Source organism: Pristis pectinata, chromosome 7 (assembly GCF_009764475.1).
Source record: "Pristis pectinata isolate sPriPec2 chromosome 7, sPriPec2.1.pri, whole genome shotgun sequence".
NCBI classification, from domain to species: Eukaryota; Metazoa; Chordata; class Chondrichthyes; order Rhinopristiformes; family Pristidae; genus Pristis; species Pristis pectinata.
This window is the reverse complement of record NC_067411.1, coordinates 38541295-38566357: the sequence shown is the minus strand read 5'-3', so window position 1 is coordinate 38566357 and position 25063 is coordinate 38541295. Positions and strand designations below refer to the sequence as shown.

Below are 25063 nucleotides of genomic sequence, written 5' to 3'. Positions count from 1 at the left end.
TTTGTTCAATTATTCTGATGACCCTCAGTTGGAATCTTGTAAGGTTGTTCTCAATGATTGAAGTAGGATTTGAGTGGATGGAAATGTTAACCCCTGGAAGGCTCTCCTAACTTTTGAATGCCAATCAGATTATAATGTTGCCCTGTACATTATCTCAGTCGGTGTCGCTCCTTTGCTTCTTACCTGACATCTATGTTGTTCAGAAGTTCAAAGGACTCAAAAATTGAAACAATTATTAAACCTGGAGAGTGGGACAAAAGCACAGAGAGAGCTTTGGTTTCTTGGGGCTGTTGTCTATTGATGTGTAGTGAAGTATACTTTAAGGAGATCCAGGTAGGAAATAGTGTTTCTGAAAACTCTCTGGGAACAGGGACATATTTGACAGGCATGTGTGTAAATCCTCAGACAAGGACTCCAACCCACCATGTATGCCAGTCATCATCACACTGATTCCTCCAGCAAGACAGCAATGATTGTTTTGACTACTGAGGCCCCCACTGCCTGAGTATTTCAGCTGTTAAGCACACTCACTGTGGGTTTCAACAAAGTCAATGGACTTTGGATAATGTTAGAGTAGCCTAACTTGATTTCTGAAGATGGCCAATCAGATGTCCAGATGCCAGAAGTGTTCACGTAAGTCATGAAAGAAGCTGCAAGGTTGTGCAATGAAGCCACAATTGAGCAGTGACTGAATCTCAGAAGTGGTGCCACACCCAGAAAGCCCAATTTATAAAGTTAAAGCCAGGAAGGGAAGTTGTGCACAGTGATGATGTCATGATTAGAAATAAGTTTGTGCACAAAAGGTGAATTGTACTTGAGCTGTCCATGGATTTTTGAAACTATCTCCCAAATTATGCACTAATTTTTCATTAAAAACAAGTGCTAATGGGACTAATTTCTTGGCGTTTACTTGTAGAATGTGAATGCTTGTAGAATGCCCCGCTGAGAGAGAATCAAAGCATATTTTTCAAAAAAATGACAGCAAAGCTGTAAATATTGCTAACATTCTGAGTCAGATCTTGTCCATTAGTTTACTCTAGTACTGGGTTTATCAGATTTTAACAAAGTGAGAGAATTTCACACACAGTAGACTAATTTAAATTTGTGGTTAAATATTGTTTGTCATGTGACGAAGTTTCAAGCTTGCCCATTTGTTCAAACTAAAAGTTTCAGGAGCGGACACACATGTAAAAGACTCCTGAAAGAGAGAAGAGAAAAAGAATAAGTACAAATCCAAAGACATACACAGAGTGGAGATAGCAGTAGAATGATTGTGTAGATGATTTCCAGCTGGGTTTGTTTTCATTGGAGCAGAGGAGGCTGAGGGGGAACCTGATGGAGGAATAGAAAATTGAGAAGGGCATAGATAGAGAGTAGGAAACTTTTTCCCATAGCAGAGCTGTCTAAAAGTGGAGGATATTGGTTTAGCTTAAAGGGTAAGAGGTTTAGATGGGATTTGAGAAAGAACTTTTTCACCCAGGGAATGATTGGAATCACTGACTGGGAGGGTATTGGAGGTAGAGACTCTCACAACATTTAAACATCTAAATGAGCAATTGAATCACTAACACAGAGAAAACTAACCCAGACTTCACCCTAACACTGTTGAGATAACTGAACAGCAGTTAGGGAATGGAATATTAGCTGATTCTCCCCAGCCTTAGTTTGGGACACGAAGACAGTTGAAAACATTCCAATGCAATACAAAAGGGAAGCAATCATTCCGGTGCCCAAGAAGAGCAGGGTGAGCTGCCACAATGACTATTGCCCAGTGGCACTCACATCTACCATAATGAGGTGCTTCAAGAGGTTGGTTACGTCTAGAATTAACTCCTGCCTGAACAAGGACCTGGACCCACTGCAATTCGCCTACTGCCACAACAGGTCTACAGCAGATGCAGTCTCACTGGTTCTCCACTCTGCTTTGGAGCACCTAGATAACTGCAAGACATATGTCAAGCTGCTGTTTATCGATACCAGCTCGGCGTTCAACACCAAGATTCCCTCAGTACTAATAACCAAGCTTCAAAACCTAGGCCTTTGTAGCAACCTCTGCAATTGGATCCTCGACTTCCTTATTGCGAGACCACAGTCAGTGCGGATCGGTAATAACATCTCCTCCTTGCACAGCGCACCTCAAGGATACGTGCTTAGCCCACTGCTCTACTGAGCTCTCTACACTCATGACTGTGTGGCTAAGCACAGCTCAAGTACCATTTATAAATTCGCTGATGACACCACTATTGTTGGCAGAATTTTAGATGGCGACGAGGAGGCGTACAGGAGTGAGATAAATCGGCCGGTTGAGTGATGTCGCAACAACAACCTTGCACTCAACGTCAGCAAGACCAAGGAACTGATTGTGGAAGTTAGGAAGGGGAAGTCGGGAGAACACACACCAGTCTTCATTGAGGAGTCAGCGGTGGAAAGGGTGAGCAGCTTCAAGTTCCTGGACGTCAATATCTCAGAGGATCTATCCTGGGCCCAACACATTGATACAATCATGAAGAAGGCATGCCAGTGGCTCTACTTCGTTAGGAGTTTGAGGAGATTTGGTATGTCACCAAAGACTCTTGAAAATTTCTACAGAAGTACGGTGGAGAGCATCCTGACTGGTTGCATCACAGCCTGATACGGAGCCTCTAAGATAAGATCTTTATTAGTCACATGTACATCGAAACACACAGTGAAATACATCTTTTGTGTAGTGATTTTGGGGGGCAGCCCACAAGTGTTGCCATGCTTCTGGTGCCAACATAGCATGCCCATAACTTCCCAACCTGTACATCTTTGGAATGTGGGAGGAAACCCACACAGACATGGGGAGAATGTACAAACTCCTTACAGACAGTGGCCGGATTTGAACCCGGGTCGCTGGCACTGTAAAGCATTATGCTAACCACTATGCTACCATGCCTGGAATAATGCACAGGATCGGAAGAGGCTGCAGAGGGTTACAGACTCAGCCAGCTCCACCACGGGCACAACCCTCCCCACGATCAAAAACATCTTCAGCATCCATCGCTAAGGACTCTCACCATCCAGGACCTGCCCTCTTCTCCTGCTACCATAAGGGAGGAGTACAGGAGTCTGAAGACCCATACTCAACATTTCAGGAACTCTTCTTCCCTGCCGCCATCAGATTTCTGAACAATCCATGAACCAATGAACACTACCTCATTATTCCTTTTTTTTCTTGCACTTTTTGTAATTTACAGATTTTTATGGCTTTGCAGTATACTGCTGCTGCAAAACAATAAATTTTACGTCATATGTCAGTGATAATGAATCTGATTCTGATTCTGATTTGATCAGCAGCATAACACAGTCCAAAGTTTGGTCCTGGCTCCTTCCTCAGTGCTTGAAGTGCTGAACCACCACATGATCCATTTACTCATAACACTTAGGAAGATACAATTGCAGTTTAAAAAATAAAATGTCAACACCAGACGTAATTTTACAAATTTGCAAATTGGCAGTTTGGATGCATTTATCCAAAGTCTAAGTGTGCACCTACAAATCATCGTGGTTTTCTACAGAAAGCTATGAATTCATAAAATTGATTACTATAATGGCTCTTTGATCAAAATGTTAAAATTCACCATATTTTGAGCAGTATGCTTCAAATGAAATAATGACTCACAAGATAGTCACATTAAAATATTGAACATATACATTCAGGAATTTAAATTGTTATCTTTTCATGAATTTGTTTCAATGCTTTGTAAAGCACTTGCTTTTGGTGCCCACTTATTTGTACCTCCAAATATACAATCTGTATGTCACTATACCACTGAAATAACTGTACTGCAACAATGAATGAAAAATACTTCTGAGCTTAAGACACTTTCTCATCTGATATATATGCTTTCTAAACCAAACTTGTTTTTACTGATGTGATTTACATCTATGTAATAGTGTAAAAATATTTAATTTTCCATAAAGGATACATTTTTACTTGACATTTCTCCGATGTTCCTTTCTTTGTCATGTATATAATGATCTTGAATCCTACCTTATGATTATATTAAAGCAGTGAATATACTTTAAAAAGTGCTAATTGGCCGTTAAACACTTTGAGGCATTCTAAGGTCATGAAAATTGTTATTTAAATTAAAGTTTTCCTTTTATATGTCTTATTATTTTCATTTAGCTTAATAAGTGGTAATAGTTGGCATGCAGATAAATGAAGATAACTACATTTTTTGTGATGACTGTTAAGTATTTTGCACTTGGTTGCAAGCAGGGGTTTTAGTTCTCCAATTAAATAATTGAGAATAAGTGGCTGCTAGATATAATCCTAGCATTGCTTTAAAACCAGGTGTATATGTTGGTGAAGTAACTTGCAGCTATTATTAAAATGTGTTTTTTTGTAATATTGAATTATAAATTTTTAAAGGAAAAAGAATAATATAAAATAAAATCAAACATTTAAGCAAACTAATGATCAAAGTCAAACAACATTTAAACTTTCTAAGAAAAAAAGCTCTTAAATCTACTTCCTAACATGCAAATTTAATTAGGAGCTACCAGAAGTAGCCACAGTATTTTGGAGAAATCTATTAACCTGTTTATTTTTGGCTGGGCATTTCTTTCATATTCATTTTCATTTGTTCGTCCTGGGGAACTATTCAGTCATCATGTGATGCTGCCAGATCCCATGTACACATTAGATAACGACGCCTGTGTGGGTGTCAACACTGAAACCGCCTAATCCAATTTCAGAAAAAAGGACATAACTCTCTTCTTCCACTTTGTCATTTCAAAGAAATAAACAATTCTTAGCAGTGTGAAGAAAATGGACACAATGGAGAGTACCCAGAATACCAAGGATCAGGAGATTCCAGGTAATATTCTTATTAATCCTGGAAAGTAACAACAGATTTTACACCTGTAGAAAACTCACTTGGTTTCTGATTCTATTGGATCATATGTTGGTGGCTGATTATTTCTAGATGAGAAATACTCAAAAGTGTTATACATTATATTGAGACAATATGTGGATGTCAATAACTGAATAATTGACTGTTAATAATAGTAAGGTCTGACATTACAAACTAGTTTTGCACAATTTAGAAGTTTCTGATGATCTGTGGTTTAGTTGGTTTTAATTGACAGCATCTTGAATTACATTGCAATGTGGACTGCTTTAGCAAACTATGCATTGTATTACATAAACATTAGTGTTATTAAAATTAACAATATAAAATTGGCACTGGTAAGGTAGAGTGATATTTTACCTCTGTGTGAAGCTTACTGAAGTGCAATCATCTAAAACAAGAACTGATCCTTCCATTATTGAAAATGTGAGGAGGTAAGGCAGGAATTTTAATAGCCTGTAAAGAGCTGGGAAGGGCTTGAGGGAGTAGTTAAAATGGCAAAACATGATTCCTAGCCATTTCCCATTTTAGCACTTGAAAATCAAATACTACAGATGCTGGAAATATGAAATAAAAACAAAGTGAGGGAAGCACACAGCCGGTCAGCCAGCATCCGTGGAAAGAGAAACAGAGGTAATGCTTCAGATCAGAAGGGTCTCCAACCTGAAATGTTAACTCTGTTTCTCTTTCCACAGATGCTTCCTGATTTGCAGATTATTTTCCATCATTTTCTGTTTTTATGTCTGCAAACCTGCAAGTGACACATATTTTTGCACTTTAAACTAATTGTCAGTTTCTATGTGACCTCTATGGATAATGTCAAAATAAATTCATACCAACTTTTCAAATAGACTTGCTGAGGAAAACTTAATCATATTTTCCCATTTTAGAACTATTGCTTTTGCTGTATATGATATTTAAAATGCCTTGAATGGGAACCCAACTCAAGTAACTCTCTGGTAAAGTTATTGCAAAATTGCTAAGGTCATTTTAAGTAGAAACTATTTCTTAGCATTTTTTTCTTCCGTTTTCCTCCATGTGCCACAAGAGATGTTTAGGCTTCTACTGCTTCATATTCTTTCTCGTTCCACAACCATGAGATCTTCACAACATCTCAATCTTATCCTCACACCCAACCTTGTTGCAGACACACCCTTCTCTGAAATCAGCAATTTCCTCCAGATCTGGCTTCTTGTAGATCTCAAGTTTTATCACCAGACCCATTGATGGCTGTGACTTCAACGGCTAGGCTCTAAGTCTTGGAACTCCCTCTATACATTGCTTTGCCTCTCTTTCCTACTTTTAAATGCTCCTTACAACCTACCTCTCTAATCTAGTTCCCGGTCACTAATCCTTGTATTTCTTCATTGGTTTGAGGTCACATATTTATGTTCCTGCAAAATACATCAGCATAGTCAAAGATGTAATACAAATGCAATTTTGAACTTTGTGTTATTTGCTGACGTGCACTCATGCATAAAATACACAAATTAATTAATTCTGTGCATGTGGAATGCATGAACAATTTTATGTTTCAAACATCTAGATGAATGCTTTTTGTTTTCACTACATTTAGGAAGAAAGACATTAGAAGGAAAAATATTCAGAGGTATTTGAAAAGACTGAGGAAGTTAGACTGAACTGCTCATTGAAAAAGTTGATGTGTTGTAGATGGGCCAAATGGCCTACTACTGTCCTCTGCTATTCTATGGGTTCATTGTCTGAAATGCTGTCCCATTATGTTACTGTTATCAGGATTTTTTCTGTCAACTATTCCTTTGTTCTGAGCTCTTGCACTGCATTCATGATTTGTACCATTGCTGATTACTATTAAGTGGCAGACATTTTTGCACCTTGAAATGAGATGTCTTCACCTTTTTCTACTTCATCTCTGTGGTTTATGCAAGAACAAAGACAGATCAACTATTCAGAGCGACTATGGTGGGGAAAATTTAATCATGTTTTCTTTTAAATATTTGACTTAACATAACATGGTAAACACAAGAAAGGTCATTTTTCACATGTTCTGCAACATCCTTATGAACATAGCCAAAATGCCAGTTGTAACTAAAATTTTGGGTCTAAGTTCAGGTCCTTGGGAAATGATATTTCTGCAGGAAACTTGAATTCTATGGCCTACAGTTTGTATTGAGGGATGGCTAAAGCTATGCTGATAAGGCAAGTGGCGTTCTGGCAGAACTAATTAAGAAATAGTGCAAATTGCTAAGGAAATTCACACATAATAATGCTTTGATGCAAATCAGTACTTCAGGGAAAAACAGTGAACTATGCACTTACACTGCTGTTATACTGTAACTACTCAGGAAGTTTCTGTATGATGTAAGAACTTTGAAAATGAATGTCCAAAGCAACTTCATGGTGTTTCAAAGATTAAAATTGGAACTCTACTAATGTTGATGAAATTCAATGTTATTCAAAGAGAAAGCTATGAGATTATAAATAATATGACCAAGAATATTTTTCAATAAATATACTACTTTTGTAAAATAAAACCTTGCCTGAGCAAAATAATTTTCATAAGATGTTGGACAATAAGTAGACACATTTTAAAGTCACTGAAGGTCTGACCATGCCTCCAGGAGCACTTTTTGTCTATTACCTCAAAAAACATTCAATTTCAAATTTGTTGCCATACCTAAAATTAATTTCAAACTAGAATTGCCATACCTAGTTTTTGACACATAGAATTGACTGCATCAGCCATTGTGAGGGTGTAAGCCATATTAATATAAATTGATTTGTTAATTTGACATCAATGCATCTGAAATGGATTAACATGAAAATTTGCTTTTTTCTATTTGAAATGAAGCTAAAAAGTCTATAACATTGATGTGATTTCTTAATGAAGGCTGAAAATTATCACAGAGTTCACAAGTCATAGATGATTGAATCATGCTTCAAGACTCAAGACTTCCCATGAGGCATAAGTAAAGAATGCAATAGAAAACTCTTCTGTGGCCTACACAGATGCAGCTCCAACAACATTCAAGAACCTCAGCATCTTCAAATGACGCTGCAAGTTGTTTTATCATCACCCTCTCCACCATCCTAAATATTCACTCCCTCTTCAATTAGTTATGCACTGATTATTATTTCATCACCCGTTGCAACTAGTTATTTTATTGGTTGGCACAGAGGAGCCATTAATGCTAAACATTTGGAGGAGGGGCTTCTACCAGTCCACTGTCACATCTTTATCAAAAAGCTCATTTGCAAGTTTACTGGTTAAGGCTGTGGACTGGGAGAAGCACTGAGGAATTTCACTCCCACCAAGTGATTGGTATCAACAAATTCAGGGAAGAACCAGTACATCTTTAATATCTTAAAGTCAATATACAGCTCTGAATGTTGCTAGTGATGAATCGTACACAAGAGGGCGAGCTTCAGAGTTGCAGAGGCACAGGGCAATGTTGTTTTGCTTTATATAACATGTCTCCTTACTAGAGTATGGATATTGCATGTCTTTTAGCAGTAAAGAAAGTGAATGCACTGGAGCTTCCTGGATACAGGCATGTGGCTCTAAATTATTACTTGTGTTTCTTCCTGGGCCACATTCATCCGGACCATTGCAAAGGACTGATCTCACTGTACCACTACATCCTACGGTTGGACTATGAAGCACGGCTGACAAGTTAGTCTCTGCCAACATATTGCAGAATGCCCCTGTAGACTTCAACTGAAAGAAAAGCTATAAGAGCATAACTGGTTTATATCAAACCTGTGTGGCTTTTTAACTGTTTTTAAATTACTCAGAGACATTTAAAAACTTTCTAAACAAATTGATGTAAATTATTTATCAAGTAAAACCATTAAAACAAAATAATCAAGAATAACTTAATTGTTCCATTTTGCAATTAAGAAACTCCTTTGAAATGCAAGGAATTTCAGATCCCAAGTCTGACAACAAGACTTAGCTGTGTAGTGGATGGGGATATAATCAAGTTATTAATGACTGCTTTGACAATGGATGACAATGACTGACAATGACTGTTGTTTAGCTGCACCCATCCAGCAAGTGGAGAATATTCCATCACTCCCCTGACTTGTTCCTTGAGGAAAGTCCTGAGTTCTGAGACATAACTCAATCAACTGCATCATAATATTGGAACCTTCACTTTGACTTTTTATAGAAATATAAACTCTTCTATGTTAATCGGTATCAGACCCATTTTCACTGAGCACACTATAAATTAACTGCATACCACCAGTTGGACACTTCACTGAGAGATTTAAATATCTACATATCTTTAATGAAACCCATATTGTTTTTCTATTTATCCTGATACCCATGAAGAAATGAGTAACATTCGTTCCCAGAGCAAGCAATAGACATTCTCCTCGTTCTTTGGGATCTCACATTCCAGTCATGTGCAGCACTCCTTCACACATATGTTAAAGGTAACACGATAATAAATCACATTCCAGCAGCATTTAAAAAACAAAATTCATGGCTGCATAGAATCAATAATAAACTTCATTTACAACAGATCACTGAAAAAAATGTAAATATAAAATCAAGCATAAATCTGGTGTTTCTTAGAGAGGAAGGTGGATGATTAGGTTAGCAGACTTAAGCTAGCATGAAAACATAATAGCCTAGGGTAATTTCTTACTCCATGAGTTTCAGTACTCTAAATGTAAGAATATACTTGAGAAAAGTAGAACATATTAAATCAGAGATTATGTGAATAAGAAAATTTACGGTGCATGAAATGTTTATTTGTTCTTTCACTAGGAGCCTTTCCATACCGTTTGAGAGACCGTGAACAACTCAGGAAAAGAAAGCTGGAAGCACAAGAGCAGAAAAGCTCACAGTGGGTGTTTAAGTAAGATGTTTTCTAATAACAGAAGCGAGGGAGTCTGCATTCTCTGATGCCTGTAAAAAAACCCATGCGAAGTGAACCTCAGGCAATTCATATGGATGTGGATTCAAGGCCAAAGATAGTCTTAACTTGGCATGGGTGGGATTTGTAGGTTAATATACCATTATGAGAATTGCAGTAATGTCAGTCCCAAGGCTGCTTGTTCATAAACCAGCATTTTCTTTTCTTCAATTTAATAAATAGAAGAGAAACAATATTTTTTTAATCTGAACCTGCAAATGCTCTTCTGCAGAAAGTGGGGAAAGCAGGAGAAAGCATTTTTGTAAATTCAAAGTACCCATGTCTTATCTCTTCATATTGACCATATGAGCTGATGATGAGTGAATAGATACACAAACAGAAGGTTAGGAGATAAAAATTGTTGCCTGTGCAATATTGTCAATGAATTTCAGAATAGCACCTACACATTTAACACACAAACACAACAGAATTTCTACCCCAAAGCCCCTGAAAGAACAGACTTGCAATCTAGGTTTGGTTTGAGTATATGCAATTTATATAAGCAAAATTAGAATCTGTTGAATAACTTCTCTCAGAGGTATTTGGTTTAAAATAAAACCTTGTATATCCTTTCTTCAGCTATAGTTTTGATGTTGACTTACTTTTCTCCAGTTTCATTCCTTTCTCCTAGTGTCCTCTCCTAGTTCACTTTGCCCAGGAGACCTGTCTCCTGATTCCCCCAACCCTATTCCCACTAAACTGTTGACTTCCCAACTTTCCTCCTGGCTCCCATCCAATGTGATACTTTTAACAGTTTGCTCTCCTCAGTTACCATCATCCTTTAGTTCAAGACAGCTGTCATCACCCCCTTTGAAAAAGCCTTCACCCCTTTGTCCTCACAACCCACGGCTCCACATTTAACACCTTGTTCTTAGAGAAGTTCTTGAATCTGCTGTTGGCTGTCAGTTCTGCTCCTATCTTTTACAAGATTCCCCGTATGAAGTCCTCAGGTTAGGATTCTGACTCTGGTAAATTACTGAAACATATCTTATCAAACATCAATAACTTTTTCTGTGACAGTGGCAAAGGTAATCCATCCCTCCTTGTCCTTCTCAACTCTCCACGGTTTTTGATTTGGCTAATCTCACTATCTATTTCCAACAAGTCTCTCTCAACATCCAACATGTATTACTAAACTTGTCCTGTTCCATTTTTATATATTCAGTTGTGACCAGAGAATTACCAATCATGGTTTCTCTTCCTGCTTCTGGACCTTAATCACTAGTGTATCCTGAAGATCCTGAGCCCCTTCCTATTTCTCTTCTACATGCTTGTTAAAATCATCTGAAAACACAGTGCTAGCTCTACCTAATTATTACCTCTCTAGATCCCTCCACTGTATCAAAATTGTCACGCTGCTTGCCTGAGATCCATTTCTAGATCCACAAAAAATTCCTCAAAATAAATATTGTGAAAACCCAAAGCCACTATCTTTGGTCCTTTCTATGCATTTCCTGGCCACTTATTTCCTTCTTGCTGGCAATTATCTGATATAGAACCAGACTATTTAAAGTCCAGGTGTCATGTCTAGATGTTTGACCTAGGGATGAGCAACCACCACATAAGTAGACTATTTCCACCTCTGCAACATAACCCTCTGTGATCCTACCTTGATCCAAGTAATCACCACCTTCCTACTTTCTGCCTTTCATATATTTTGGTTTATTCAAAACTCTTCTATCAATGTCATAATTTGCACTATCACTCTTGTGTTTGCTGACTTACATGGGCTCTCAGTTAAGCATAGCTTCAAATTTAAAATTATGTTTGTTTTCAAAATCCTGAAAGGCCTCTGTAACTTGCTTAAGCTTTACAAATCTATAAGATAATTGCACGGCCCCATTTTTCAATTCCGAACATATAATATCTTGTATGGTCCTTTCTTGGGACATATACTTCCCCTGGTATATTTTTTGGATCAATAATTAGTAAAAAGAATTAATCCATTGTTTGTGTAATGGTAAACCTGTAAAAATGGGGGAAAAACCCAAGGACTACATGAAACATCAGTTTTTTTTAATTAAACAATGAAACTTTGAATTGGCAATACTTGTCAACCATGCAGAGTCTATGTTTTCAATCATTTTAAGAATGTTGTGCACCATTTTCAAAATGGTTGTAAATCTACTGAACAATTCTATTTGTTATGTGATGAGCTGATAAGTGAGGTGATGGTGGGGGAAAAGGGTGAAAGTACAAATAGCTGAAATAAAACAAAAGCTAAAGGAGTTTGCAATTGCATGAAAGAAAATGTCTGTTTGGACAAGAAATGCCTGTATTAAAAATGTTTGTACAAGAAATAATTAAGGCAAAGGCTAAACTAGTCTGAAATTGTTTGTGACTTAGTTGCACCTTAGAAACCTGATACATTTGTTGAGTGAATATTTTTCCAGTCACCGAAAACATTCAATTTTGCTGAACGCTAATAAAACAAGGACAACAAACATTATGCTTATTAATGTTTGTATTAATTAAATGATATTATATTTCGTAAAGTTAGAAGGTTAATCTGCTTAAGGGTTTAGTGTCTTAAGTCATGATGTTTACCTTTTTTATCTGAATTTTGAAGTTTCTTTGAATTTTGGTACTTGTATCATGTTCAGATTTTGATTTCATGAAATTCTTAATTAACACAATCTTTACTCCCCACATACCCTCAACATTTTAGCATAAGTAAGCAAAGAAATTCAACCCAGTAATACAATCTTTTTGAGTGCAATGCCATTAAAGTACTTTTTGGAACTGATCACTAAATCCAATCCATTTGAGACATTAGTCATCCTCCAAGTAGGGCCTCATTTGTGTTTTTGTTTCAGTGTTCATTTGCACCACCTCCCTCACTGTCACTATCCTCTGGACTCCATCTCCTCCACCACCTAATCTCTGATAGCATCTTCACTCAGTCCCAGCACAATGTCATTTCCAAACATTCACTCTGACTCCAGCTAGATCCTAGCAACTTCCCTGAATCTGTTTCTAACCCTCAAACTTCACCAACATTCTGGTCTCCTCTCTTAATCTGGAGGCTAACTCACTTCCATCTGCTGCAGAGGGGTTATGCCTTGACCCTCGTACGCAATAGAACTTCACTGCAGGAAGCCCACCGTGAAATTTTGCACAAAAGCCCTACAGTTTTTTAATTGCTCTACAATATCTCACATTTTTAATGACAGGGAAGGAAGCCATTTGGCCCTTTGAGTCTATGCCAGCTCTCAGACCAGTCCCTTCAATTCCATTCCCCCACTTATTTCTCTTATGACCATAAACTTCACACTGATTCCCCTACTGCACTTACAATAGGGGTATTAGCAAGTTAACCTACCAAGCAGCATATTTTTGGGACATGGGAAGAAACCAGAGCACTCAGACGAAACCCATATGGTCACAGAGAGAACTCCAAACTGACACACCAGAGGTCAGGATTGAACCCAGGATACTGGAGCTGTGAGATAGTGGCACTATCTGCTGTGCTACTATACCGTCCACTCTCTAGGACAAGGTTTCCTTTCATTTTTTCTAATTACCGCCAACAAATCTTTAAGTTTGTTTTTTAGAGGAAAAAAAACGTGTCTGTGCATTGTTTATAATATATTGGTTTCACCAGCATCAGAATGAAAAGTATTTTATACACGTTGATGCACAGGGAGAAATCAAAGACAAAAAGAGGAAGAAAGGGAAAAGCCAGTGGAACAAGCAATAAGCTTACCAAGAAGCCTGAGCCTGAGCCGGAGCCGGAGCCGGAGCCGGAGTCTCGTCCTGCACCTGAGCCTGTACCTTGCCCAGAACCACAGCCTTTGCAAGAACAAAAAGAGGAAGCCAAAGACAAAGCAGCACAATTGAGTCCTCAATGGGAGAAGCCTGCACCATTGCAGGAAAGTCCAAACCTTTCAATAACTGGGGATCCTGCTACTACAGGTACTCAACATGGGCCAAAGGGCTTGATCCTGTGCTGTACTGTACTATGTTCTACTCAGCTTGGTGCCTAGGATTCTGTCCAATTTATGAAACAGTCAATTTAGTTAGATTATACCAACAAGTTATTGCATTTTTAAAAGTTATTTGCATGTAAAACATGAATATCCCCCAGAAATTATATCAGGTTCATAGAAAAACTGTGTAGAATAAAACTTGTAGGAATCAATGTGATGGGCTGTATACCTCATGAAATATTTTGCAATACTGCCCAATAAATATGACCTAAATGTTATGAAATTCCTGTAATGTTTTTCAGTCAGGGGAATTATCATTACTGTACCTCAGCAATGAGAATAAAAATACTGTATTCTTCACCTTTATTCTAGATGAGCTTGGAGAAATAAAGTTGGCCTGTGTGAAGACACCAGATAGTTTGCCACTGCAAGCAGAAGATGTGCCTGGGGGAAATGCCCCATTTGAAGAACAAGTAGTTTTGACCATGTAAAAACATCAACACATCTGAATTTCATAGATTTTTTTGAGTTTTATCTGACAATTGTTATTACACAGGGGAGATAACAATAGCACTCTTGTCACCAGAGGCCAAAGTACTCATTATAGAAGACGCAGACTTACATCCTGTCACAATACAGTTTGATACATCAAGGGTTCAATGGCAGTTGACACCTTTCTTTAATGTGCCACGTTCTGGCAGGATGTGAAACTAAATCTCTATGGTCTCCTGTTCATTTATGATACATAGTGCAGGGAAACACAAAAAATAGAAGGACAGCATTCTTAAAGAGAACTGACCCTACAGACAGCAAAATTACACAGGGTACCATATATTACAGAAACAGGGCATTCAACCAAACTAGTCCATGCTGGTATTCATGCTCTGTGCAAAGCTGCATCATAGGAACACAGAATTAGGTGCAGCCATTTAGTCCCCTGTGACTGGTTGGCCTTTCAATAAGGTCATGGTTAAGCAAAAGAATTTTTTTTTCATAAAAATCAAATTTACTACAAATTTATGAATACATAAATATTTAAACAATAATACTGGCTAATGTCTAAATAAATATACATTTAAATTTTGTAACTGTGACACATTTACATCTGATCCATATGACAGTAATTAGCCAAGTCTAAATTGCTGTGATTTAATGTCTTTGTTAAACTCTTTTCAATCTTTTTATTAATAAGCAAAAGAATTTGAATCAATAGTAAATCACATGTTCCTTGACTATGCTCTGCCTTCAATAAGGTCTTGACTGATTATATTGCCTCTATTTTCTTCTGGGGCCTGCTATCCTCTGATTCCCTCTGTATCCAAAAATCTAACGGTCTCCACCTTAAATATATTCAATGATCGAACAGCCAGAGCTCTCATCAGCTCAGTTCCAAACGGCTGACCTCTAATCCTGAGACTATGTACTTTAGTCTTAGTCTCCAGCTGGAGGAAACAGCCTCCCAGCATTTCCCTATCAATTCCTTTCAGAGAAGATCATTTCTTATTCTTTTAAAATGCACTGAATATAGGCCAAACTTATTCAATCTCAGTTCATGTGGCAACTCTTTCATCCTTGGAATGAATCTAATGAATCTATACTGCACTGACCCCAAAACAATCGCATTGTTCTTTACCTACAGAGACCAAAATTCCACATTACTCCAAATGAGCTTTCACCAAATTCCTGTATAATCTCAGTAAAATGTTTTTACTCTTATTATCCAACTTGTTTGCAACAAAGTCCACCATTGCAGATGAATCAAAAATTGGTGGTGTTGTTGATAGTGAGGAGGATAGTCTTAGGTTAGAGAATGATATAGATTAGCTGGTAATAATCAATACAGCTAATTGATGGTATTGATTATTGCCATCAATTAATAATCAATATTATTAATTTGGAGCAACGTCAGGTGGAATTTAATCTTGATAAATGTGAAGTGATGCATTTTGGAAGTCTAATAAGGTTAGGACATACACCATGAATGCCAGAGCCTGAGGGAGTATTGACAAACAGAGAGACCTTGGTGTATAACTCCATAGATCCCTAAAGGTGGCAGCATGGGTAGATAGGAGGGACAAAGAAGGCATACAGAATGCTAGCCTTCATTAACTGGGGCATAGAATATGAGAGGATGGAGGTCACAGTACAACTTTATAAAACATTGGTTAGACCACAGCTGAAGTATTGTGTTCAGTTCTGGTTGCCAAACTATAGAACGGATGCGGTTGCTCTGGAAAAGGTGCAAAGCAGATTTATTCATATGTTGCCTGGTATGGAACACTTCAGTTATGAGGAGAGACTGGATAGGCTGGGTTTGTTTTCCTTTGTAGAGGAGGCTAGGGGTGACTTCCTAGAAGTATACAAAATTATGAGAGGCATATATAGGGCTAACAGTGGGAATTTTTCCCATATCAGAGATATTGAAAAAAAAAATCACCTAGGGGATGATTAAGAAGGTGGTGAAGGCACATATACTCACAACATTCACAAAGTATCTGGACAAGCACTTGAATCACCGAGGCATAGATGGCTATGGACTAAGTGCTGGCAAATAGTATAAGTATAGATGTGTACTTGATGGTCAGCATGGACATTGTTGGCCAAAGAGCCTGTTTCTATGCTGTATAACTCTCTATGACTGTTTGCCTTCTTACTTGCTTCCTATGTTTCATGAATCTATCCTCAAAGACGGGGTTACGGAATACCTAGAGGCGCAGGGCAGGATAGGTCCTAGCCAACATGGTTTTGTGAAGGGAAGATCCTGCCTGACCAACCTATTGGAGTTTTTTGAAGAAATCACAGGTAAGGTGGATAAGGGAGAGGCGGTAGATGTTGTGTATTTAGACTTTCAAAAGGCCTTTGATAAGGTGCCTCACAAGAGACTGATTAATAAGATGAGAGGTCATGGAATTACGGGTAGGATAACAGAATGGGTGGAGCATTGGCTGGTTGACAGGAAGCAAAGAGTGGAAATAAAAGGATCTCGTTCTGGTTGGTTACCGGTTACTAGTGGTGTGCCGCAGGGGTCGGTGTTGGGACCGCTCCTTTTTACCTTGTACATTAACGATTTGGATGATGGAATAAATGGTTTCGTGGCTAAGTTTGCGGATGACACCAAGACAGGGGGAGGAGTAGGGAGTATTGAAGAGATAGGAAGGTTGCAGAGGGACCTAGACAGTTTAGGAGAATGGGCAAGGAAATGGCAGATGAGATTCAATGTAGGGAAATGTGCAGTTGTACACTTTAGAAGCAGAAATAAGCGGGCAGATTATTATCTAGGAGGAGAGAAAATCCAAAGCACGGGAGTACAAAGGGACTTGGGGGTACTCGTGCAGAATACCTTAAAGGTTAACCACCAGGTCGGATCGGTGGTAAAGAAAGTGAATGCTATGTTGGCAGTCATTTCAAAAGGTATAGTGTATAAAAGTAAGGAAGTGTTGATGAGGCTCTACGGGGCACTAGTGAGGCCTCATTTGGAATATTGTGCGCAGTTTTGGGCCCCACATCTTAGGAAGGCTGTGTTGACATTGGAGAGGGTTCAGAGGAGATTTACGAGGATGATTCCAGGAATGAAAGGGCTTACATATGAGGAGCGTTTTTTGGCTCTTGGACTGTACTCATTGGAGTACAGAAGAATGAGAGGGGACCTCATAGCAACATTTAAAATATTGATAGGAAAGGACAGAGTAAATGTGGCTAGGCTGTTTCCCTTGGTGGGTGAGTCCAGGACCAGAGGGCACAATCTTAGAATTAGAAGGTACAGTTTCAAGACAGAGATGAGGAAAAATTTCTTTAGCCAGAGGGTGGTGAATTTGTGGAACTCCTTGCCACGTACAGCAGTGGAGGCCGGATCAGTGGGGGTGTTCAAGGAGGAGATAGATAGATATCTAAATAGTCAGGATATCAAGGGATATGGGGATAAGGCCAGTAATTGGGATTAGAATAGTTTTTTTTTCTTCTTCTTCTTCCCCCATTCCCCATTTCTCATTTCTATTTCCCTTTCCTTGGAGCACACTCAATGGGCCGAATGGCCTGCTTCTGCTCCCTTGTCTTGTGATCTTGTGATCTCAAGATCTATCCTTACACCAAAATTTATTAGTTTCTCCTGGATAGGGTAAGGCATCAGAAATCTATAATGACCTCAACACTTTCCCCTGGAGTCTAACAATCAATCACAATGTTCAATATTCCTATGACTGAGTATCCAAAGATCACAGTTGATCTAACTCCATATACCTGACTTTGCCCCATTTCTCTAATATTGTGTTTAGCAGAACTAACTCATGCTTGTTTAATGTTATATTTCAGAATATCCCTGTATTCATTCCTCCCCCATGTGTTTATTTAACTGTCAACTGATACATTTCTTCTGTTCATCTTAACTACTCCATGTGATAGTGAGTTTCACATTCTCACCAGTCTCTGAAAAAAGGAGTTTCTTTTGAATTCCCCACTGGATATATTAGTGAAAAGGAAAAGTGGATAACAAATGCAGTCAACTCCACTTTACACATCATTTTTTCCCCCAAGTACTTGTCAGCCTGCCTCTACCTGTTGGGAAAATTCACATGACACTTAGCATGACACACTTTGAAATGATACAATTCAACTACCTAGACAGACTCCAATTACAAAGCTGCAAAAGCAGAGCAAAATTCTCACTGTGATGTCATTATCAAAAAATGTAGTACAGAAATTCAACCATCCTATTAGCAATTGTAAGTGTCTCCCCATAGTAATGTGCAGGATTGACAACACCTGTTCGACAAAGATTCAGTGTTATCTTTGTAAATGTTACAAGGCATTTCCCATTGAAATAGTTCACTTTTATCAAATGTGTTATGTTCTTGATATGACTTTAGGACAATGTGATATTTTTATACTGTGTAGTGGATGGAGAAAAAAGAAAAAATAATTTTAAAAGAATGTGAAAATAAAGAAATTATTTACCCCTGTATTTCAATAGATTGTTCAAAGATTATCCCAGAGCAAAACCTAATAATTAGGCTTTACTTAATGAAGTGATAGCCACTTTCCTTTCCAATCGTGGGTAGATGTATTTACTGGTGATATAAATGATATATTCTATGCCAGTAAACGGAAGCCTTTTGTTGCAGCCATATTGTACAACAGCTGCAAAGTGAATGCACATTTATCCATAAAGCATAGAACCAAAAATCATAAATGACATCACCTTTACCTTACATAAGTTCAAACAATTCAAAGCTTTATGACTAAATTTAGCATACTTTAATTAAGCCTGCCTTTCCATTGATTTGTTTAATATTTACGTTTAGTCCAAGGGTGTGAATTACATTACTAGATAAACTGCAACCTTGCAGTTACAGAGCCTTACAAGATAAAGGAGGTGAAATAAAAAAAAGAAAACGCTGGAAATACTCAGAAGGTCAACCAGCCTCTGTGGTACAGAGTTAACATATCAGCTTGATAACTCTGGATCAGAACAGGTAAAAGTTAAGACCTAAAGTAATTGAAGGAAGGAAACGAGGAAAGGGAAAGAAATAAGAAGGGGTCTGTGATGGATTGCATGGCAGGAGAGACTAGATGAGCAAAGGGACAATAGGACAAGGAAAAAGGCAGACAGAATGAAATAAAATATATGGTTATTGGAAATGTAATTGGTTATAGCAGATGCAGTCAAATAAAATGGGAACAATGGTTATCAAGTAAAATTGATGAACCCAAAATTGGACCACACTGTCCAGATGATTACCAATGGTTCTAATCAGAATTGTTGGCATTCAGCCATCGAAACCAAAGTAACCCTTGGACTTCTGTGCATGTGCTATGAAACACAAATGTCTGGAACTTCTTTACAGACTTGAAAGGCCATATCTGTTAGTTCACTCCACTGCTGGACTCCACATGGAGTCACTGAGCAATTGTTTCTTGGATCCTGCACAAAGTCAGACCAGGAGCAGGGATCTGAGATATCATTGCAATGGGAACTGTATGGCGTTGAATTGAGAGGCAACAGCTCTTTTTATACATTACTTTAAGAATGTTTTCAATTATTTATGTGTTTAGATGTGTTTTTACTTAACAATCTCTCATCTTTTTTTTGTAATTATCTACTTCAGTTTTAATAGTCAGATACACATGTTCCAAAAATATTAAAACTAATTACGATGTTTAGAGCCAGCAAAGCCTTGCCCCTAGCTTAGCTGTCTGCCAAGAGCTACACAGACTACTTTGGGGGTGGGGACTTGCTTTCATTGGATGGGGCATTGATTGGAAAAGTTGGGACGTCATCTTACAGCTGTATAAGACGTTGGTGAGACTTCACCTGGAACATTGTGTGCAGTTCTGGTCATCATACCACAGGAAGGATGTGATTAAACTAGAGAGGGTGCAGAAAAGATTCACAAGAATGTTGCCGGGTCTGGAGGGCTTGAGTTATAAGGAGAGAATGTACGGGCTGGGATTGTTTTCCTTGGGGCAAAGGAGGCTGAGAAGTGACCTTATGGTAGTTTATAAAATCATGAGGGGAATAAATAAGATGGACTGGAGCAGTCTTTTTCCCAGGGTAGGGGAAGCTGAAACTAGAGAGTATAGGTTCAAGGGTTAAAGGGGACCTTGCCAAGATTTAAAGGGGACCTGAGGGGCAACCTTTTCACAAAGGAGGTGGCGGGTATATGGAACAAGCTGCCAGAGGAATTGGCAGAAGTGGGTACAATTACAAAGTTTAAAAGATATTTGGACAGGTTCATGGATAGGTTTAGAGGGAGATGGGCCAAAAGCAGGCAAATGGGACTAGCTCATGAAGAAATGTTTGTCGGCATGGATAAGTTGAGCCAAAGGGCCTGTTTCTGTACTGTGCTATGACTCTATGACTGTTATAGCAGTAGGCTATCCAATCTTCAAAGCCTGATTCAACAGTCAATTAGACCATAGGTGATCAATATCTTAAATGCATTAACACTATTGTTCTCCAATCTTTATCACTCCATGCCTAACAAAGAATTATCAGTCTAAACATTGAAATTTTCAATTGACTCACCATCTCAAAAGCATTTTGTAGGGCTGCTCTTGATTTCCACTACCCTCTGTGTGAAGAAGTGTTTCCTGACACCACTCCTGAATCATCTGGGTCTAAAGTTCTCTGTCAGAGGATATGGATTCCTTCTAATCTATCTTTACAACTTTTTTGATCATCTTGAACACCTTAATTATGAGAAAGGATGAACTTTCAAATGTTTGTATTCTCCTAATATAATCGCTGTGCATTGTAAAGAGTTTGCGGCAGGTGTACAGGGGTGTTAATTGCACATAAAAAAATGTTAACAGTTGCCATATGGCTCTTGCTGTTATCACACATGAAGCGCTGCATAATGCTCTCCTGTTGCCAGAGCAACAGGAGACAATCTTTATCAGTATTTCAAAGGGAGGATCCTATTGCACACAAAATTTGAAAGTTTACAGTACATTATTTTTGTTCTTAAATTGTACCACTCAGTTTGCGCAAGAAGTTCACAAGCAACTTCCAAACCACAAAATTCAGCGGACAAAAAACATTAAAAGTTGGCAGATCAAATGAAAACAGTTATTGTAACAGTGTTGCATAGAAATGTGAATCTCATTTGTTCTGTTAAAATGCAACTTTGAATTCCAAAGATGAATTGAATCTAATGAGATAAGATTAATATTAGGACATACATCCAAAGCACTGGACACAATGAATGGTGAATGCCAGAGGCTTTATATATGCCGTTTCAAATCACAGCTCTCAGTTTGGCTTCCCGTATACACTGGATCTTTCCTTTTTGTAGGAGACTCTTTCAAAGCTAGGTCTAATTGCCACTGATCTTCCCTCTCTGGATGGTTTCCAATGCAAGCAACTTACCCATTGTGACTCTCAACTTTTCTTCGCTGCACCTTGGTTGCACCTTGGCTGATGTGCACTGAACCAACATCAGTATGACCATGCCTGAGGCAACGTCATGCATGATATCTTCAATTTCTTTAAATCATCTCAACATATGAACACAATCCTCCTTCAAGGCCTGGTTCTGTAGCTCCATGAACGGCAGAAGAGCCATGTATGCTACACTCAGTTCCAAAACCTGTCCAGCCTTTTCCACTACAGCAGCAGCATCCAACTTGAATGGAATAGCTTTGCTACAACAACTTGTGTGGAATTTCTCACATGCTGTTTTCCTAGTGATTCAAGCAATGGTACAACTGTTGTCCTAGTGCACCTGTCTTGTATCATCTAAATAAGGTACAGGATCCACTTCCAAACTGATTGCTTCTGAAGATTGTGAATACTCCATTGGGCAGAAGAAGCAATATCACCGTCTCCACTATGAGCTTGACTCAAACTATTCATCAAGGACTCTTTGCTCCTGCAGGACATTCACATCTTTAGCTTCATTGAAGTTGTACTCTGTAACCTCTCTTTTTCACTTGATGGCAGTCAACACAAATAATTCCACCATGGACACCTTCTACCCTAGCATCTCACTGTCATTGTAGTGCAATATAAGCTTTACTTGCTACCCTGCAGTCAAGTAGACACCTGCACAGCTATTTCTATGGATGTTGAAACACAACAAATCCCCAGGTTTCAAAAAACATTTATAAATCTGTTTCAGATTTCCAGCATCACATGACTCTTTTGATTTTCCACCAGGTACATTCTTCATTGATATTTCTACATCATATCTGGGACCATCACCTTTTCATGTACTGTACTGCAATTCCTCTGTAGCTCCACATTTCTTGTAATCTCTTGCATACGCAGTCTTTGCATGCATTTACCTAATGTCTGACTTTACTCATCTGGAGAAAATTTCCCATACATTCATTTTTCTTGTCTTATGGCCCAAGCCTCACATTTCAGGTGAGGCATTTTCAGGTGAGCTCTCCTCAAATTCCATTTGTAATGCTGTCTGTGTATCACAAGTCATATTGCGACCACTGTTGTGCTTTTATGTTGATCATGGCAAGTCTTCACCATATGCTCTTTGCATGCTTCCTTCTGTCACCTTTCCAGAGAGTGAAGAAGGGTCCACCAATCTTTCATTCTCCAGGACTATGGAATTAACCCTGCAGCTAGTAGTCTTAGTGTGGCTGTGTCTGCGAGCTCAAGACTTCATGGCATCTCTTGAGTCACCATCAAGTGTTCTTCTTGGATATGACAATGCATCCTTCAGCTTGATTGGAGCCAGGAATTTGTCATTGACTACCACTGCAATTCTTTAAAACTTACAGTCCCTCAACTCAAGTGACTTAATTCAATCAACACCCAACAGGAACATGGCTCAGGCCCATCACCATGATAAGTAACTGGAACCATCTGATTCCAATGAAATCCCAGAAGTCTATCTCCCCAGAACCCAGAGAGTCTCTTCAGCATAAGTGCACGACACCAGCTTATTCTTCCTCAAAACAAAAATGCTTAAGCTATTTTTGGTACCCACTTTGCCTAAAACTGACTGGCTTGCAGTAATATAAGAACGTAAGAAAATAGGACTAGGAGTAGAGCACTTTGCCTCTCAAGCTGGTCCCCCCATTCAATTTGAACTTGGCTCATCTGATCTTGGCCTCGTGTCCTCTTCATGCCAATTCCCAAGAGCTGTCAATTCCTAATCTTCCAAGATTTTATTTACTTTCTAATACCCCCTATGACCTAATCTCCACAATCCTCCAGTACAGAGAATTCCAGAGATTCACCACCCCCCTGTGAGAAGTTCCTATGCACTTTAGTTTTAAATGACTGCCCTCAAATCTTATAACTAACTATGTCCCTTCATTCAAGATTACCACTAGTGGAAACATCACAACTTCTACCCTGTCATGCTCCCTCAGGATCTTATGTTTCAATAAGATCACCCCTCATTCTTCTAAACTCCAAAGAACATAAATCTAACTTAGAGCATAGAACAGCAGCACAGAACAGACCCTTCGGCCCACCATGTTGTGCCAAAGAGTAGGCCTTCTGCCCTTCAAGGCTGCTCCTCCAATCAACATGATCATGGCTGATCCTAAATCTGAGCATATTTCAGCTCTCTCTGCCTTCATCTTGTCTGGAAATTGACCCCTCCTTTGGCGGCACAGTGGTGCAGCTAGTAGAGACATTGCCTCACAATGCCAGAGGCCCAGGTTCATTTTCTTTAGCTGCTCGTGAAAGGACAACACCCTCCCCCCCCCAGCAATTATCCCAGTGTATCTCTTTTGAACAGCCTCCAATGCCAGTGTATCCTTCCTTAAATAAGGAGACCAAAGCTGTGTACAGTACTGCAGGTGTGGCCTTAACAATACCCTTTACAATTTTAGCAATATTTCCCTATTTCAAAACTCCCTCTTCCAATATGCTCTTTTGCCTTCCTAATCAGTCATTGCACATGCCTGCTAACTTTTTGTGATTCACGCACAAGAGCATTTAGATTACTCTGTACTTCACTAATCTACAATCTTTCTCCATGTAGATAAGAGTCTGCCTTTAGATTCCTCATAGTGCACAACCTCATGCATTCCCACATTATACTCCATTTGCCAAGTTTTGCCCACTCATTCAACTTATCTATATCCTGTTGGAGGGACCAAATATTCTCATTGCAACATGCTGTCCCACTGACTTTTGCGCCACTTGCAAACATGGACACCTTACTCTCTGCCCCCTCCTCCAGATAGTTAATATGAATCATAAATAATTGAGGGCCAAGAACTGCTCCTTGGGGCACTCCACTAGTTACATTCTCTCAGCATTAAATAAAAATGTGTATTCCAACTTTCTGTCTTCTATGTGATAACCACGCTGGTCAATATGTTTTCAATTGATAAGAAAGCTACTAATGCATTGTTCATAACTCCCTCTTAAGGACAGCTTCTACCCCACTGTGATAAGACTATTGAACGGTTCCTTTATACAATGAGATGGACTATGACCTCACGATCTACCTTGTTGTGACCTTGCACCTTATTGCATTGCACCTTCTCTGTAGCTGTGACACTTTACTCTGTACTGTCACTGTTTTTACCTGTACTACATCAATACACTCTGTACTATCTCAATGTAACTGCACTGTGTAATAATTGACCTGTACGATCGGTTTGTAAGACAAGCTTTTCACTGTACCTCGGTACGTGACAATAATAAACCAATACCAATACCTCTGCAAGTGTAGAATAAACACCACTTAAGTACCCAACTCTATCTCTTCATTCTGACAAAAGAACTTCAACCTGAAATATTAACTCTGTTTTTTTTCTTTTCACAGATGCTGCCTGACCTGCTAAGTTTTTTCTGCTTTTTTTTCTATCTTTTCATTCTCCAATTCCGTTGTATAGATGGTTCTCCAATGGGACTGTTCTACACCATTGTTCC

General features: G+C 38.7%; 1 protein-coding gene across 6 annotated transcripts; it reads left to right on the top strand.

Annotated features, from left to right (window-relative positions):
- The first annotated feature begins 4708 nt into the window (after window positions 1–4708).
- hemgn (hemogen) lies at window positions 4709–24864 on the top strand. Of its 6 annotated transcripts, none has more exons than XM_052020073.1 (5): window positions 4709–4847; window positions 8371–8532; window positions 9637–9715; window positions 13428–13699; window positions 14086–24864. In XM_052020073.1, exon 5 carries the CDS (start codon window positions 16377–16379, stop codon window positions 17652–17654), a length of 1278 nt encoding a protein of 425 aa, XP_051876033.1. In that variant the 5' UTR covers window positions 4709–4847; window positions 8371–8532; window positions 9637–9715; window positions 13428–13699; window positions 14086–16376; the 3' UTR covers window positions 17655–24864. The 6 variants fall into 6 exon arrangements, with proteins under 6 accessions (XP_051876033.1, XP_051876031.1, XP_051876034.1 ...); XM_052020071.1 differs by having other exon boundaries at window positions 9637–9727; XM_052020072.1 differs by having other exon boundaries at window positions 4765–4847; window positions 8374–8532; window positions 9637–9727.
- Window positions 24865–25063: the final 199 nt, after the last annotated feature.